At 44.9% G+C, this 18,160-nt stretch overlaps 2 protein-coding genes across 6 annotated transcripts in view; one reads left to right on the plus strand and one right to left on the minus strand.

Moving 5' to 3' along the window:
- Nucleotides 1–18,160, minus strand: part of FGD1 (FYVE, RhoGEF and PH domain containing 1) — a 197,243-nt gene that overhangs the window by 34,405 nt on the left and 144,678 nt on the right. The window lies entirely within an intron of this gene.
- Nucleotides 139–7,471, plus strand: ITGAV (integrin subunit alpha V). Its single transcript, XM_088455692.1, has one exon. It carries the CDS (start codon nt 530–532, stop codon nt 3,626–3,628), a length of 3,099 nt encoding a protein of 1,032 aa, XP_088311818.1. The 5' UTR covers nt 139–529; the 3' UTR covers nt 3,629–7,471.

An 18,160-nucleotide genomic window follows, 5' to 3' on the forward strand; every position in this document is an offset into this window, starting at 1 on the left:
CCATATGACACGTAGGAGTCATATAGATAGATCTCAGTGTAATTGCTGAAACGTATCCCGTGTAATGTATAACAGGAGGAGGATACACAACGTTCTATAGCTGCGCCCCGACCCTTTTCGTTGCCGACACATCTAATGCGATTAACCCCATCAAGGCCAGTCTGTCCCGCTTTAACCCTTCCCTGCCGGCTGCAGCGCGCCCATAACGAGGATTCGCCCCCCTCCCGGGAAACTTTGCTGGGCTGACACACAGGCGCTTGGACGGGAAGCAGACGCGACAAAGACCGTCCGCCAGGATAGGCTTTCTCCGCCCCCTATGACTCCCTCTCTCTCAGCTCGGCCTCGGTCACTGCCCCCATCCCGTCTGATCGGAGGAGGAGGAGAAGGAAAGTCCCCACCACGGGATTATTATTAGTCGCGGAAGTTTGCGCCCCGTTCTCCCCGCACTGAGCTCTGATGGGCAGAGCCGCCGCCCGGCTACACAGCAGACAGTAGTCGGCGGGTGAGCAGCAGTCACTACCCGGACACCATGGCCGCCGCTGGCACTCTCCTCCTGTTGGGCGCTGCGCTGCTGCTGGGCTCGTCCCGGGGGTTTAACCTGGACGCGGAGAAGCCCCGGGTCTATGCCGGCGCTGATGGCAGCTACTATGGCTTCGCAGTGGATTTTTTCACCCCAGATGCCAACTCGAAATTCTTGCTCATTGGAGCTCCTAAAGCCAACACCACCCAGCCTGGCATCACCCAAGGTGGAGACGTGCAGAAGTGTGACTGGAGCAGTGACAAATGCCAGTCTATTACCTTCGACTCCACAGGTAATCGAATTTTTGGCCCCAACGACCCCATTGAGTTCAAATCCAATCAGTGGTTTGGGGCATCGCTGAGGGCCAGGGGCAACAAGATCTTGGCCTGTGCCCCGCTCTATCATTGGAGGACAGAGGTGAAGCCGGAAAGGGAGCCAGTAGGCACATGTTACCTGAAGGATGGAGACAACATTGTGGAATATGCCCCCTGCAGATCCAATTTCAAAACCGATGCCCAGGAACAAGGATTTTGCCAGGGCGGATTTAGTGTTGATTTCACCAATGAGGACAGAGTTCTGCTCGGAGGGCCTGGCAGCTTCTACTGGCAAGGCCAAATTATTTCGGACACCGCGGAAGACATTTTGAAGATGTACAACCCCAAAAAATACAGTATCACCTATGCCAAACAACTGGCCACCCGTGCGGCCAGCCCCCAGTACGACGACAGCTACTTAGGTTACTCTGTGTCCGTGGGGGATTTTGACGGGGACGGTGTTGAAGATTTTGTTTCTGGGGTTCCAAGAGCTGCAAAGACATTGGGAATGGTCTCTATTTATAATGGCCAAAGCATGACTTCCATGTACAATTTCACCGGCGAACAGATGGCAGCTTACTTTGGATATTCCGTAGCAACAGTTGATATAAATGCGGACGGCCTGGTGGATTTGTTCGTTGGGGCTCCACTTTTTATGGATCGGGGATCAGATGGGAAGCTTCAGGAAGTTGGCCAAGTGTCCGTTTATATTCAGCAAAGCAAAAGTGGACTCCAGCTCCTGTCAAAACTTACAGGTACCGATCCATTTGCAAGATTTGGAAGTTCTATTGCCGCTCTTGGAGATGTGGACCAGGATGGCTTTAATGACATTGCCGTTGGTGCACCTTATGCAGGAGAAGGTAAAAAAGGCCTGGTGTACATTTACAATGGAAGAAGCTTTGGTGTAAGCCCTGCACCTTCTCAGGTACTTGAGGGAAAGTGGGCTTCCAAAACTATGCCACCAAGTTTTGGCTACTCATTAAAAGGAGCTACAGACGTTGATAATAATGGCTACCCTGATTTAGTCGTTGGAGCTTTTGGTGCAGATAAGGCCATATTATACAGGTCTAGGCCTGTTGTCACCGTGAATGCCATATTGGATGTGACTCCGTCAATCCTAAATCCTGAAAGCAAGACCTGTACCATTTCCAATGGAGCTCAAGCCTCCTGCTTTGACGTGAAATTCTGTCTCAAAGCCAGCAGTAAAGGCAATATACCCAACCGCCTCTCATTTAAGGTAGAGCTTTTACTGGATAAACTTAAACAGAAGGGAGCTGTACGACGGGCACTCTTCCTTTATACAAAGCAGCCCACATACTCCAAACTTATGACTATAGACAATGGTGGAAGCATGCGCTGTGAAGAATTAAAGGCATATTTACGGGATGAGAGTGAGTTTCGGGACAAGCTTACGCCTATAACTGTTTTCATGGATTATCAAATGGATTATGATGCCGCTGCTGACCCATCTGGACTGATGCCTATCCTGAACCAGTTCAACCCTGCAAACCTAACCAAACAGGCACACATTTTGCTGGATTGCGGCGAAGACAATATATGCAAACCAAAGTTGACTTTGTCAGTAGAAAGCGAGCAAAAGCAGATATATATTGGAGACGACAGCCCCTTGACGCTGTTTGTTGATGCTCAAAATCAAGGTGAAGGTGCCTATGAGGCAGAACTTTTTGTCCATATCCCGCCTCAGGCCGACTTCATTGGTGTTGTCCGAAACAATGAAACTTTCTCAAGGTTGTCTTGTGCGTTTAAAACTGAGAATCTGACACGACTTGTTGTATGTGATCTTGGAAATCCTATGAAAGCTGGAACCAAGCTGCAAGCCGCCTTACTCTTCAGTGTTCACCAGCTGAGTGAAATGGACAATACTGTGAGCTTTGACCTACAGATACAAAGCTCAAACCAGTACGACAACTCCAGTGAAAAGAAATCACTGCAAATAGCCCTGGCAGTGTTAGCAGCTGTTGAAATAAGAGGGGTCTCCACACCAAATGAAGTGTTCTTGCCCATTGCAAACTTCGAACCTATGGAAAATCCAGTGACCGAAGACGACGTTGGGCCACTCGTTCAACATATCTTTGAACTCCGGAACAATGGACCCAGTGCTTTCAGTAAAGCCATCCTTAATATACAGTGGCCATACAAGTACAAAAGCAACACACTGCTTTACATTGTTAAATATGAAATCGATGGACCTATGGACTGTACTTCTGACGTTGTAATCAACCCCCTAAATCTGAAACTGTCCACTTCACAGGCAGATGAAACAAAAAATGTGACCCGAAATGAGCGCAATCGCCGGGACCTTTCGCTAGTAGAAGGTGACTTGCAGACCCTCGGTTGTGGCATAGCGCAGTGTCTTAAGATTGAATGTCACGTGGAGCGGGTGGAAAAAGGGAAAAGTGCCATTCTATATATTCGTTCAAGATTATGGACACCGACTTTTATGAACAGCGAGAACCAAAACCATTCCTTTTCCTTAAAGTCATCTGCCACATTCACAGTTCTAGAATTTCCATACAAAAACATGAACATTCCTGATATACAGAGTTTTACGGAGGTCACCACGAACATTCTATGGGTTAATCAGTCATCCAGCGCTCCAGTCCCAGTGTGGGTGATAGTACTTGCAGTGTTATCAGGTTTGCTGCTGTTGGCACTAATGGTTCTCATAATGTACAAGCTTGGCTTCTTTAAACGTGTGCGGCCTCCACAAGAGGAAGCAGAAAGAGAGCAGCTTCAGCCACAGGAAAATGGTGAAGGAAACACTGATGCTTGAATTAATAATTCCCTTTTTTTCCACAGGAATAATTTTCAGTGCCCAGTTGATGCCATAATGGCATCCATGTTTAAAGTGGGCGTGACACTGGAGGTAGCCATTTTGGGGACTGTACCAATATTTAGCTTCCGACTGGGAACTAGTGACCACTCATATATTGGCAATAGGGTCCTTATGCCTCAGTGTTGCAGTCTCATGTTTAGCTCAGCCCACAAAATGGCTGCCACCACCGTATGTACGTGTTGGAATCACTGTATGCAAGTCTAATGCTGAAATTTGGCTTTTTAGTAGAATTAAAGAACATCTACAATGATATGCATACATTCCCATGACTTTATAAAACTTTAAATGAAGTTCTATGCATTGCTGGGAAGAATTATACTTACCATGACTTGTATATCAAAGAAACCATGTACCTATCCCAAAAACGTTCAGTCTGTCAGTTTAAAGATTTACATACAGAAGCAGGAATGTTGTAAAACCTTTTGTCTACATAAACTCCAAAGTATGGCGCGCACACATCTGCATGAGGCCACTTAGCTTGGAAAAACGATATCCTCAAGCATCTAGTTCCATTGTAATTAGTTTAGAAATAATATAATTTTCTAAGCCTTTTTTTAATGCATGAAACATTGCTTTTCTCAGTACTGGGAAATTGGTATCAACATGTAAAAATTGGTATTGACATGTAAAATTGGTGTTAACACATAAAAGTGCAATATTTTAGAGAGACTTTTGGGACCCTTTGGATTGCTTGTTGGCAATGCCGAACCAGCATTCTCTCAGACACTGAAGCCGCCATTAAGAGAATGAGGGGAATATATATATTTTTCTTTTAACTGGTGCTTAGGTAACCGCATAAAAGGTGCTGTAACCCATAGCAACTAACCAGAATCTGACATTTTGCACTGCACATAAAAAATGAAAGTAATTGTGTGAACAGCAGCTACGGTTTCCATTACCTTTTGTAAGAGTCTACCATGCACCATTTTTAATACATGCATGCTTACTGCCTGAGGTAAACTAAAGGGCTTAAATCTCCATTGTACCATAAAACTGGATAATCAACGGAGCGATGTTGGGCCGGTTTGACGTTTCTTAACGACAAATTGCCTACATCGCTCATTGTGTATGGGTGATTGCGTCGCTAGGTTTGATGTGCTACACATCAAACCTAGCAAATTCACTAGTGACCAATGGTATCTTAATGAACGAAAGAACAGTGATCGTTCCATCCTACATTAACTCATTCAAGTGTGTACTGGCAATCCCTGTTCTAGGGCATTTGTTCCGATGTCGGAACAAATTCCCGTCGCTCGAGTGTGTACCCAGCTTAAGTTTAAAAAGGTACCCTAACATTTCATCACCCCTCCCAATTTTAAAAATTATGGGGGTTTTTTCAGGCCTTTTTTACTTTTGAAATCAGTTAAATTAGAGTATATTATGTATTTCAATTATGTACATTTGTTTTTATTTTATTCTCTAACAGTTGCTTCATCCACTGTGGCCGAGATTTATAAGCAGCTGAGAGCAATACAACAGTCGCTCGTTAGACTAAATTTTGGAGCGTTTGTGTTACAAAAAAAAAAAAAATGTCTACGGATTTCCTTTAGGAGTCTGCACATTCAATTACTACTAAATACTTTAAGCAATATTGTGCAGTAGGCCATTCCAGCATTGCTATGATAATCTGTCTTCCGAGCCTCGATCTACCATCTAGACCTATGGGAGGCACCAGACTAGGTCAACAAAAAAACAAGCATGCTTATTTACATGTATTAACCTTTTGTTTTTGCTACAGCCCGTCTAGCCGTGACATCAGTAGTGTAAAGCAAAGCTTTGTATGCTGATTAGGCGTCAGTCTGCTTGTTGTAAACAGTTTATGCTGACTTATTACAGCAGTACCCTGCTCACAAGTTTGTAATTTTTTTTTATATAACTACTAATGGGCATGAATTACTGATGTGGGAGTAGAGTCCTACGCCTATTGAATTAGTTCAATCATTAAACATGCTAGCAAAAAAAAAAAAGTGTTTTATATGCTTATGCATTTTATATTGTTACATTTCAGGCGATCGATGCACTGTATGACTAAGAAAAATGTGTTTTCCTTGAATGGCCTTTTACCCCTAAGGGCCTATTTTATCAACAAGTTTTGTCATTCACAATGAGTATGATAAATGGTGTTCAAGCCAAACAGCTCCCAACTGTCATTTTTCAAAAAGACGACAGGTGGGAGCTGATTGGCTGGAGCATCATTATCATACGCAACGACATTTATCACGCGTTGTGAATGATAAAACTCGTTGCTAAGTGAGGCCCTAACCTGAGTGAGATATTATACCAGGTTTTCCCTTGCAACTGGTGTATGTGCCTGAAATGCTCACTCCACAGTGAATGGAACCAATGAAAACTGACAACTGCTGATGTACACAATGGTAAAAATGGTCACAAGGTATCGCCTCATTTAATGAACTAGGTAGCACCACTACAAAGGCGCCAGTTACAAAGATGTGCTGTTTCTCTAGAATCCTCTGGTGTGTGTACGCTTTCACTGCATGTATAGTTGTGCAAAAGCGTGTGGGCACAGTGCCCAGGTTCAGTAAAGGATAGAATCTGTGCATGGTGCTGGCAAAGTTGTGCACAGGGAGCCAAATTAGCTAGAGATGGCCCAACATCCACAAAACCTCATAGAGTGAATTTTATACTATAGACAGACAAAGCCATTACAGTTTACCCTGGTTAGCAATTACTAGCAACACGTCGACTTGTTAGGGATTAAATGCCTGAGGTACTTGTTAAAAGGGGATCAGACACGTCTACACAGAATTTAGCTATTTTGTAACCCGAAGCAAAACTGGATTTGCTCAGAGCTAGTGACATTAACGAGGCACCGTGGAATTTACACAACTATCTAAATTCTCTGTAAAATATCAAAGCAATAATAATTTATTGTGCATTTTTAATCTTTGCAGTAGTGTTATGAACATTGAACATTTTTTTTATTGTTTTAATCTCCTAAAAACACTGACATTGCTGCAGTTGTATACCTCACTTTTTCATGTGTGCCAAGTAGCAGTTATCTTCATTCATACAGGTACAATCCTACTCTTGCTCAAGCTCGCATGTCGCCTGCTCGCAAGGAGGTGGCCATTTTGTGGGTTCAACCAATATTTAGGAAAATGTACCCTAGTTCCAAGCAAACTGGCCGACTTCCCGCTCATCAATAATGGTGCAGCTCACAAAATGGCCGCCTACAATGTATGTGGTAATGGGCACACTTTATGAAGCAAAGCAGCACTCTAACATAAATAGGCCGCTCTAACACTGATAAAACTAAAATATATATCTCACATATAATCAGCAATTCTAACCACTTATATTTGTTACATCATTAAGCATTAACTATATTTAAAAGGTACGTGCTGAAATGTGCTATAGTGACCCTTTACGGATAATCTCTCTTTATACAGCACTGAAGATCTAGCATTTTTTCCGAAACAGACTATACTTCTATAGATAAACTTGCAAGAGTACTTATATTGTGTAACACACTGTGGGTTCCTGCTAAACTGTGCTCTAGTTACTGACTAACTAGATATTGTGTTAAATTGTTCACTTACGTAGTACTCTTTCATATGCTTTATTTTATGGACCTTTTTATTAGTTTGTTTTTATTTTTTTTCTACTTTGGTTCTTGCACTGATTTTTTTTTTTTTTTCATGGTCACTGAAAAATAGTTTGCATAGTTGTAGCCTCATAGTTACATATCTGTAAATCGTTGAGAATCCCTGTGATGCTTGAGAGCTTTTAAAGAAAAACATTTCAATAAATATTAGTTAAAAAAAAGTTTTTCAAATGTGTATTTATTTAAAAAAAAAAAATCTTTTGTCTTGCAGTTAATGCTATGAAAAACTATTCATTATTCAAATCAGCTGTTGTTGTGGGATTTAGGTCATTGGATATTAATAGAATGTACTCATTCAAAGCCAGTGTGCTGATGGCTGGCAGACCGCCTGTAGTGCAGGCCCAGGGCAAGGGGTGTGTGACAACACACCACACCCCCACCCTGGGAAATAGGTTGCCCCTACTCACTTGAGTAGTGGTCACTGCTTTTGTTTCATCCCCTCATCTCAGCCAGCTCCCAGGGAAGAGGCAGCCTCATTTTGAATCCAAGATGGCCGATGTGAAACCGCTCTATTCGGATAGAGCTATTTGAAATCAGCCATCTTGGATTAAAAAAGGGGTTGCCTCTTCCCTGAGATGAAAACACGTTAGGTAGGGGTTGAGGCTGACTAAGAGGGTGTGTGGATGTCTATGGCTTTAGGTCAGACAATGTTACTGAGAAACACGGTGAGGATGCTCATTAATGCTTAAGTATACAGATGCGAAGATGGCTAGCTGTATTAACTGCAGGGTGTTTCACTCATTATTGACCCCAATGTTCCAGTGGTTACCAGTTTTTTCACCAGATACTGAATGGTGAAATTTGCCGGTGGTTTCTGACCTCCAAACTGCTCAATAAATAGTCTTTGGCATGTCTTTATCCACTCAGTTTTCCAGTATGCCAGGAAAATAAATATGCATTGTTCAGCTGTGTTCCGGGTTCATATTCATATCTGCACGTAACAGACAGACACGATGAATGGGGACGCCTCAGTACATAACCAATACCATACCACTGTCAGAAACAGGAATACCTACTGACTAGCAGGGGAGGCTTCAGAGCTGGGGCTGCAGCGCAGTCCAAAATTAAAATAGGGGAACCACAACAACTGCCACCCTCACTGAATTTTTTGACTGCGCTGCTGACCAGGGTGGTGAACAGCTGGTCTGGATGCGAATAACCAACACTTTCAACACTTGCTATGACTTCCTCATGTTTCTCATAGACCAAGGTATGTCTGTGTCACATTTCAATAAACGACGTCAATTACTGTAAAAGCTATAAGAAAAACTTTGGGGCCAATAGCGAGTGAAGCGCCCCGTACTTCAACATGTGGCCTTCCTGCAATGTACCGTATTCTAAGGTAAAGCCACGTTACCCACTGATGTTGCAGTATAGAAGTTTAAACACTGAGAAGCAGTTAATATTTGATTTGGACACGGTTTTCACATTCACCATGACAATTAGGTGGAAACATCAATTCTGACCAAGGGACCTATTTATCTAGGGCGGGTTATCATAAAAATAATTATATGTATCACCGCAATGCAGGATATTTCACAAAAATCTCCTACATAAGGCTAACTATCAGTGCAGATCTCAGCCCCCATTATTATCAATAGGGACTACGGTCTGACCCCTAACTACACAACTCCGAAAAGCAAAGATTTCGGAATTTGGTTCCGTTGTTTTACGCCATCCTTAGATGGAGTGAACAGCTCTATGTCTATGGAGACATTCTCTTAGGAGAGCTATCTTACGATCCCTCTCCCGCAGCCTCCATCTGTCGGCGGAAACTGACACTATGCGCAGTGTCAGACTCGCCAGGAGAGTCTTTCAAAAATGTGAAATGCCGGGGATGTAACTCACCGGGGCAGCGGTTATCACTACCGAGTGAACATTACTACACAGCAGGGATATTTTCATTCAAAATTAAAAATTCTGTGGTGATACTGACTGTACTAATCGTGTCAGTGGCACGATTATTAGTACATAGGGCATCAAGTAACGCTGTATGCAAGTAGATATAAGCTCTCCTGATAAGAGCTGTCCTTTGCAGTGTGGGGACTCCTGCACATACGTGATCCCATTAGATCACTCTCAGGGTATCTCCAATAAGAAACCGCTTCTATAGATGGCGTTGCCTATTGGGAACAAGCTCCGGAAAATGTTGCTTTCCTGAGTTTGATGCATATGGGGAATGCTGTCAAACCTCCAAAAACGGCATGTTCGGAGGTTTGACCGCAATTTTCAGTGTAGTGCATCCCGCCCTTATTGTTGCGAGTTCCATGATGGATTGCAATTCGCCAAAGCTACTGATACTTTCACGTTATTGCACTGTGCAGTGTGAAAGGTCCAGGTTGAAATGAGCCAGGTTGAGCGACCCCACATTTCAACCCTGGTCACGTGAAGGGTTGAACATGAGTTCAACCTGGCTCGTGATGCAGTGTGAACAGGCAACCCGGTTCCATGTGACCCAGGTCCCATTCACTGCAAAGGAAGAGCTGATCATCTCCAAGCGCCGGTTTACCACGTGATGATGGTGACTTCATCGACCCTTCAATAAGCCAGGTCGGTCCGCCAGTCTGAAAGGGGTCTCAGCCAGGTCACACCCAGGATGGACTTTTGAACAAAAACTGGAAGCGTCCTGGCATTGTGATGTGATAGGGGTATATATCACCATGTAAATCTCCACTCTTTCAAACCTTAATTAAAAAAAAATATACAAAAGGTCACCCATAAAACACCTTCTATATGCTCTATAACGGAATGGGTATGAAGTCCCGACGCCAGCAGCCTGAAAGGAGAAGATCCCAACAGGGCAGGTAAGTACTCTATCCCTAACCCTCCCTTAGTGGTGCCTAACCTCCCTGCTAGGGGTGACTAACCCTAACCTCCCCCCCAATCCTAACCCTAACACCACTACGCTCCCTCGGGAGCCCTGATGTCGTGGAGCGGTGCCAGCACAAAAGCAAGTTTCTTCGGGGGGGGGGGGGAGGAGCTAGTGCTGGGGGCACGGCTACAGGGGGCATTGCAGAAGGGGCAACTACTGGGGGGCATTGCATAATGGACACAGTACAGGGGGCATTGCATAAGGGCCACAACTAATGGGGCATTGCTTAATGGGCACAGCTACAGGGGCATTGCATAAGGGCCACAACTACTGGGGGCATTGCTTAATGGCACAGCTACAGGGGGCATTGCAGAAGGGGCACAACTACAGGGAGCATTGATTAATGGGCACAACTACAGGGGGCACAACTACAGGGGGCATTGAATAATGGGCACAGCTACAGGGGTCATTGCATATGGGCAAAGGCGTGCGCACAAAAATGGGGCTTAGCCTTGTGACAGATTGACCACGCCCCTCTTTTGCCCACGCCTACGGCGCGCGCATGCATTCGGCTCTTTTGATTGACTACATATATTTTTTGGCTCTTTGCCTCCGACTGGTTAGTCACCCCTGGCCTATGGTATTTCCACTCAGCCCCATCCATTGTCCCCACCACAGAAGCAATGAATCACCTAGCAAAGCACAGACTGAGAGAAACACATTTCTACAAAAAGCAGAAGAACGCTCACATTCAGCTGAGTGGTTTAGAGGTACAGGCTACTTTCTTATCTATATATAAATATACACCAAATGTATCATAATGCACTCAATTAAGCAAGACTGGCACAGGTATTTCACTGCATACAAGTCATAAATGCCTAATTTATTCACACCTCCCGGGGACCATGGAGGGGAGATCAATGCGAAAAGTGCAGGGGGCTTCACAACGCGATTTGCATCATCGTGATACCAACCCCCGATGTGCAATGCCACCACTAGCAATGTTGATGGCATGCGGGAGGGTGTCCTGCTTTTCCGGAAGTCCAGAAGGGCCAAATATATAATTTTAAGATCTTCACTAGCTAAATGTTTTCCTTTATGACTATGGGGGAGATTTATCAAACCTTCTAAAGAGGACAAGTGGAGAAGTTGACCATAGCAACGAATCCGCGTATTTCATTTATCTAGTACAGTACATTCTATAAAATGATAGCTAGTAGCCAATTGGTTGCTATGGTCAACTTCTCTACTTGTCCTCTATAGGACTGCTTGATACATCTGCCCGGGATCGGTATGAAATCAAATCCCGACGCCACAAGCTCGGCACAAGTGAAGATCCCGACTGCGCTAAAGGTAAGTGCTAACTAACCTAAACCCCCCCCTAACCCTCCTTTAGGGGTGCCTAACCCTAACCTCCCTCGTGCCTAACCTCCCTCTAAGTGCCTAAACCTAACCCGCCCCATCCCCGCTGCCTAACCCTAAGTCTCCCAGGGGGGGGGGGTGCCTAACCCTAACCTCCCCCTGGGGGCACCTACCCCCCCCTTCCTCTAGCTTAACCCTAACCCTCCTGGAGGGCTGTCTAACCTTAAGTAAGCCCCGGGAGCCCCTAACCTACCCCTCCTCCCCCCCGCAGCTGTCCACGCCCGGCTTCCCTTCAATCGGGATGCCGGGCAACGGGCTCCCGGTGTAGGTAAAATGACAGGCGTCAGCATCTCGACGCGTGTCATTGGACCCCTGCCGGGATTAGACATTCGGGATACCGACTGCATACCATCTGCCCCTCTCATACCAGGCTTCATTGAAATCAGCGGTACTCACTCTGCAGCCCCTCAACACGTTCTTATGCTGGCCACACACATAGCGATATTTTATCCGATCTGGCCGATTCCGACACATTGGGACGACAGATCATGTAAAATATGGCCAAATCCTGAGTAAATCATGAGTCCCCACTCATGATCACGATGCGATGCGCGCCCCCGCTGGTCGCACATCGCATGTTCAGATCAGCCATGCAGTAGGGCAGATCTGACAGTCTAGGACCCGATGCACTGTGACAGTCTGGATGCAGAAGAGATCGTATGAAGATTGGACACCAAATCGTGTGCTGAGCTGCCGGGGAGAGTTTCAAGGGAAATCGTAACAAATCGTACACATCGGCTGATCGTGTGCAGATCGCCATGTGTGTGACCAGCTTTAGTGCATGAGGCTCTAAAGCAGACTTACTTTCTGTCTGAGCAGCAGCAGTACATGAAAAAGTGAGTGTGGTGGAAGGGCAGTGGAGAGAGATATATGGGGGGCAATGGTAGAAATCTGAGGCTGGAAAGCAAGAGCACCATGGGGGAATGCTTCCTGTCTGTATGTGTGCTGTTAACTGTAACAGTATGTGGAGGAGGAATTATGATCTGGAGCTAATTGTCATGGTTTGGCCTGGGCCCCTTACTTCCAATAAACCTTCTACAGAATTGTGTGCTTCCAACTTTGCGAGGACAGTTTAGGGCAGATCCCTTCCTATTTCAGCATGGCAATGCTTCCGTGCACAAAACCAGGTCCAGCAACAAATGGTTTGCAGAGTTTGGTGTGAAAGAACTTGACGGGCCCCGATCTCAACTCCATTGATCACCTTTGGGATGAATTGGAACGCTGACAGCAAACTAGTTCTTACTGTGCAATATCAGTGCCGGACCCCAGTAATGCTCTTAATGGATGCAAATAGCAGCCGTATTACAAAATTTGGTGGAGAACCTGTGGGAAAATGTAGTGGAAAGGACGAGGGAGGGGGGGGGGGGGGGGCAGCTATATATCAATGCCCATGGTTTTGGGATGAGATGTTCAACGAGCACATATGGGTGTGATATTCCTGCATCCTCTTACATTTGGCCATGTAGTGTATAAATTCCTATCACCAAAGCGCTCAGTGCACCTAGTAAAACATTTTCGGCAGCATGTGCGGGGAGAGGAACATGAAAGCACAAACTCAGTATATCCTACATTGTGATCCAGGCTTCAGGTGTGAACAGTGATTTCTCTCCACCTATCTATTACCACTTCAATCTATCCTAAATTCTTCAGCAAGCCTGATCTTCCTCTCTCACCGCCCCACTCGGTTATCCCTACACTGGCTCCCCCTGTCCTCCCTCATTCAGCTCATATTGCTCACCCGTACCTGCAAAACCCTCAACACCACAACCCCTTCAGACATCTCACATGTCATCTAAAAATGCTCATCTTCTTGTCCTCTTACATCTACCTCTGGCCTGCGACTGACCTCTGGTAACCACCTACAGGATTTCTCCCATGTCGCTACCTACTTCTGGAATAATGGAGCATACACACGGTCAGATCTGTCAGATGAACGATTTGAACGATTTTTGACTGCATTAAAATGAATGGAATCGTCCAAGTCTGACTGCAAACACATCAGATGTCAGATATCGTTATCTGACCATCGGGAACGCGCATCGTCCAAATCATTCATCTGACAGATATGTCAGATTTTCCTTCAGATATGAATGATTTTTTAAATCGTTATCGTTCAGATCGGAAGAAAAATCTGACCATGTGTATGCTCCATAAGTCCCAAACAAACTTTCTCACAACCTTCCAATCTTTAAAACTGTGTGAAAACCCATCTCTTTATTAGACCTTACCCTATCCTCAACTATACAATTCATACTAATGCACAATTACCCTACTACCAACTACACTACCAAAAACGAATGCACAGTCACAACCTACCCTACACCCACCTATACTTACTACCCACACTAATACACCCTCACCCCTACCCTACTCCCACCTGTAGTACCCACACTAATACACCCTCACACCTAACCTACGCCCACCTATACTGCCCACACAAATACACCCTCCCACCTATACTACCCACACAAATACACCCTCCCACCGCCAGTCACCAATACACCCTGACACCTACCCTACTTCCACCTGTTCTACCCATACTAATACACCCTTACATTAATGTACCTTAACACCTACACTACACTTTTTTCAACACCTACGTGGGTAAAGTACAAAAGCAATGGGTTTGAGAAATATGGGAATATGTGGTAAATTTGCAGAATTTACAAAAAAAAACAAAAACACACCTTACATAAATCTTCTGGAGTCCAGTAAATTGAGAATCATTATATGGCTAAGTAGGTTGTAAAATGCAAAATGGACAAACATCTTAATTGCAGCTTGTGATTGGTCACTCAGCCAGAACTATAGGATGAACAGGGGAGCCCTGGGAAAAAGTGCTGCATGGGCCAGCGCACCAGGCAGGCGATGGACCCTCCTAAGTGATTTTACTAGTGCAGCTATAAATGTTGTTAGAAAAATGATGCACATTACCTTACACATATATTGTTCATTTTAAATACAATTCAAATAAAATGCTTTGGCTTTGATATAAAGCATAGGCATTTGTCATAAATTAAGCACTGAACACAAATACTACGTCTTACACCTAATTTAAAAAAAAAAAAATCATTGCAAATTAGGCCACGCTCTCAAAGCTGCAAGGACCAGTCCCCGACACTGCTGCCCCCTCCTACATCTTGTATCACTGTTTACCTCCATACCCGTGATCTTTGGGTTACTATTAGACTATGATTCTCCTCCCCGCCACCACCTCTCACTCTTTGTCTTCTTGATTTCTCCTGTGCTGCACCTATCCTAAGGAATGCACTACCTCGGCTAATCAGACTAACCCCAAACCTTAACGGTTAGTAACCTGGTATTTTTATCCTATAGTTTGCAGGTAACTCTGGGCCTGATTCAGCAAGGATTGCAGCTGCTAATACGCACGCAATCGGCCGATTGTTGCGTCCTGCGCATGCATAGAGTTCGGGTGCACCAACTAGCTATTGCAATCGGGACTGCCACCGCAGAGGTTACGCAGACCCCCCGCATAGTGATTGACAGGAAGCACCGTTTGTGGGTGGTGGTCGGGGAAACGCAGGCGTGCTAGTGCGTGCGCACACTGTTGCAGGGGCGTGTATAAATTAGCCACTGCGATGCCATACGCAGCGTGAGGTCTCATAGCGTGTGTGGTTGTTTCTGAGTAAGGTCAGGGCTTGTGCAAGTGTGCGTGAGGCTGCAATGGTACTCTATTGTACCGATGGTTTTGCTAGTCTGCTAAACATTACGGATGTGTGTAAGGTAAAGTGGGCTCCATATGTTGTGCTGAGTTTGCATTGTGATCGCAGTGGATTAGCTTGTTATCACAGTTGAACTGTGTGCGTACTCAGTATTGCGATCCGTAGTGAATCAGGCCCTCTATCCATTGTGACCAAACCTGACCTCTCCAACTTATCATCTACAACAGGCACATTACTCCCTCCTATCCTACCGGTGCTATATAGCGCCCACTATTACCTCAATGCACTCTGTTTATGTGTGATAACATTTGGAGGGTACATGCTGGGCTGTAAACAAGCACATTATTATCCTTTATTTATATGGTTCCACAAGGGTTCCGCAGCGCCTTACAAAGTACATAAACAAATGAGCACACAAGAAAACACAGTTATTAGCAGTACAATATAATGCAGGACAAGGACATGGTTTATAAACATTGCTGCACAACACTTAAATAGGCAGCAGGGCGTCAGCAACCAGGTGTTAGGTGCCGGTGTGGGTCGTTAGGAGTAAATGATAGTATAAGTAAAGGTGGGTACACACCTGAAAGATATATCTGCAGATCGAGTGATCTGCAGATATATCTTTAGATGATGGTCGTTCATACACACTGAACGCCCATCATCTATCCGGAAGCCGTGGGTCCCGCTGCCAAGTAGGCGGGTTGGGGCTGCCCCCACTCCCTGCGGCTGCCGCTGTGTGTGTAGGGGCGGTCTGTACACACTTGCCAATGGACAGATATGTCTGCAGACATCTGTCCATCGGCTGTGCAGCACAGCCAATGCGATATGTCTGAACAACGCGGTTCACAGACATATCGTCTGTACACACTGGCCAACGGCCAGCAGATATATTGGCCGATCAATTGATCGGCCAATATATCGGCCAGTGTGTACCCAGCATAAGGGAAAGAGAAGCACGTGAGGGAAGAGGGGCCCTGCTTGTGAGAGCTTACATTCTCGGCCAGTGTGTACCCAGCATAAGGGAAAGAGAAGCACGTGAGGGAAGAGGGGCCCTGCTTGTGAGAGCTTACATTCTACCTTACATCTCATTTCTCTAATCGCCTTTAGATTGTAAGCTCTATGGGGAGAGACCCCCTCACCTTCAGTTTCATATCGGAGCTATATTTGCCCGTTTTCAAGTATATTTAAGAATTGTAAGGAGCTGCATAGACCCCACAATGGCTCATAAGAAAGGTACGTATGTCTTCTGTCAGATCTGTGTTCTCACGTATCAGGATAATATTAACAATACTCTCTTCTCAACAAGATCTTATTTACCAATAATATCTCAATGGGGTTGAAGTCTGTACTTTGACTTAAAAAGAAAAAACACTAGATGTTACCTGGCTCGAATGAGCTCAGCTGAGATATAAACACTGAGGGGGGTCATTCTGAGTCGGACGCTGGTAAAGCACTGGGCAGTATCGCCCGATGTTCTACCTCTGTGAATGCCTCCGAGAGGCACTACGCATGCGTCCCAATGATTATCGCCAGGGGATGTAGTTCGAAATTGCACGGTGATCTATGCAATTTCGATAGGCGTTTCTGGGTGGTAACAGAGGTGAGGTGAGTCAGGGGTGTGACCGTGTCAGCGACTGAAGACGCAGTTCCACAGACATTGGCGGCCATGCTGAGTTGAACATTCTGCGCTGATCATAGACAGGTGCAATGTGCAATGGCCAGGCCTTTTGTCCGCCAATAGAGTATCTTTATACGCACAATGGCGGAATCGCATCACAGCCAGTGGGAGCGTCTCATCGGCATTACCATAAAGACACAGCCGCTACTGCAACTGCGTCCGCCTCACAATCACCCGACTTTAGGACAGTTTCTTTATCATTTCAGCTTTTCCTTTTTCTTTGTTTAGTCTCATTTATGGCACCATAGCAAATGCCGCCACCTTGGCCCGCAGATCCGTGCGCCTACCCGGAAATCTAGGCACACTCAGGTACAAAGTGGAGAGCAATACAGCATCTGAACTTTTACAGTGTGTGACCTTTACTGACCCATCTGTCTCTATATGCAGGATGTCCCTGTACTGTTATCAGTTTGTGGAGATTTTGTCGCCCCCTTGTGCAACATTGCAGAATAGTCTGAGATACTGTAGCACATAGTTCACTGTACAAATTCACAAACGGCTAAAGTTCCCAAAATGCAGTTATGTGCTTAGGTGCCAAATACTGGGGGTGGGTTTATGGTGCAAAAGATGAATCCCACATGAGGCGCTATACATAAATGACCCAAAAGACAGCCGGAAGGCATTGCGTTTAACATTTTAATATTAAATTTAATAAAAGAAAAAGTGGTCAGTGATCTACTCTTATAATTAAGTGTTACAGGATATTGGGCTTGGCAGGGTGATTGTATTATCAGATATATTGCACAGCAAATAGTTAAAATAAATTAACATTGTACAGGTATTAAAATATGATCCTTTAGAATGTAAGCTCTTGCGAGCAGGGCCCTCTACCCTCTTGTGCTCTCTGTTCTCTACTTCTTACTCCCCACTAGGGCACCTAACACTTGGTTGTTTGTGCTCTGCTGCTTATGTGGGTGTTATGGTCGCTAATGTTGCAATGTATATTATCCATGTCCTTGTCCTGTATTGTATTGTAAGTCACTGGTCAACCTATTTGTTTATGTACTTTGTAAGGCGCTGCGGAACACTTGTGGCGATATGTAAATAAATTATTATAATATTCATGAAAAAAGGTTTGGAGATTTTTCTTGCTAATTTGACCACTTGGTGGCTGTATTTCATTGGTGTCTATGTATTATATAGTCATTTACCATTGGTAGAGTGACTAACATGGCAGGCTCTATTCATATTAACAAAATGAATGCACACTATAAGTGTCTATGAACGAGGTTTAATTTTCCTTCAA

The sequence above is a fragment of the Taudactylus pleione genome, unplaced genomic scaffold, assembly GCF_031769625.1.
Source record: "Taudactylus pleione unplaced genomic scaffold, aTauple2 ptg000665l, whole genome shotgun sequence".
NCBI lineage: Eukaryota > Metazoa > Chordata > Amphibia > Anura > Myobatrachidae > Taudactylus > Taudactylus pleione.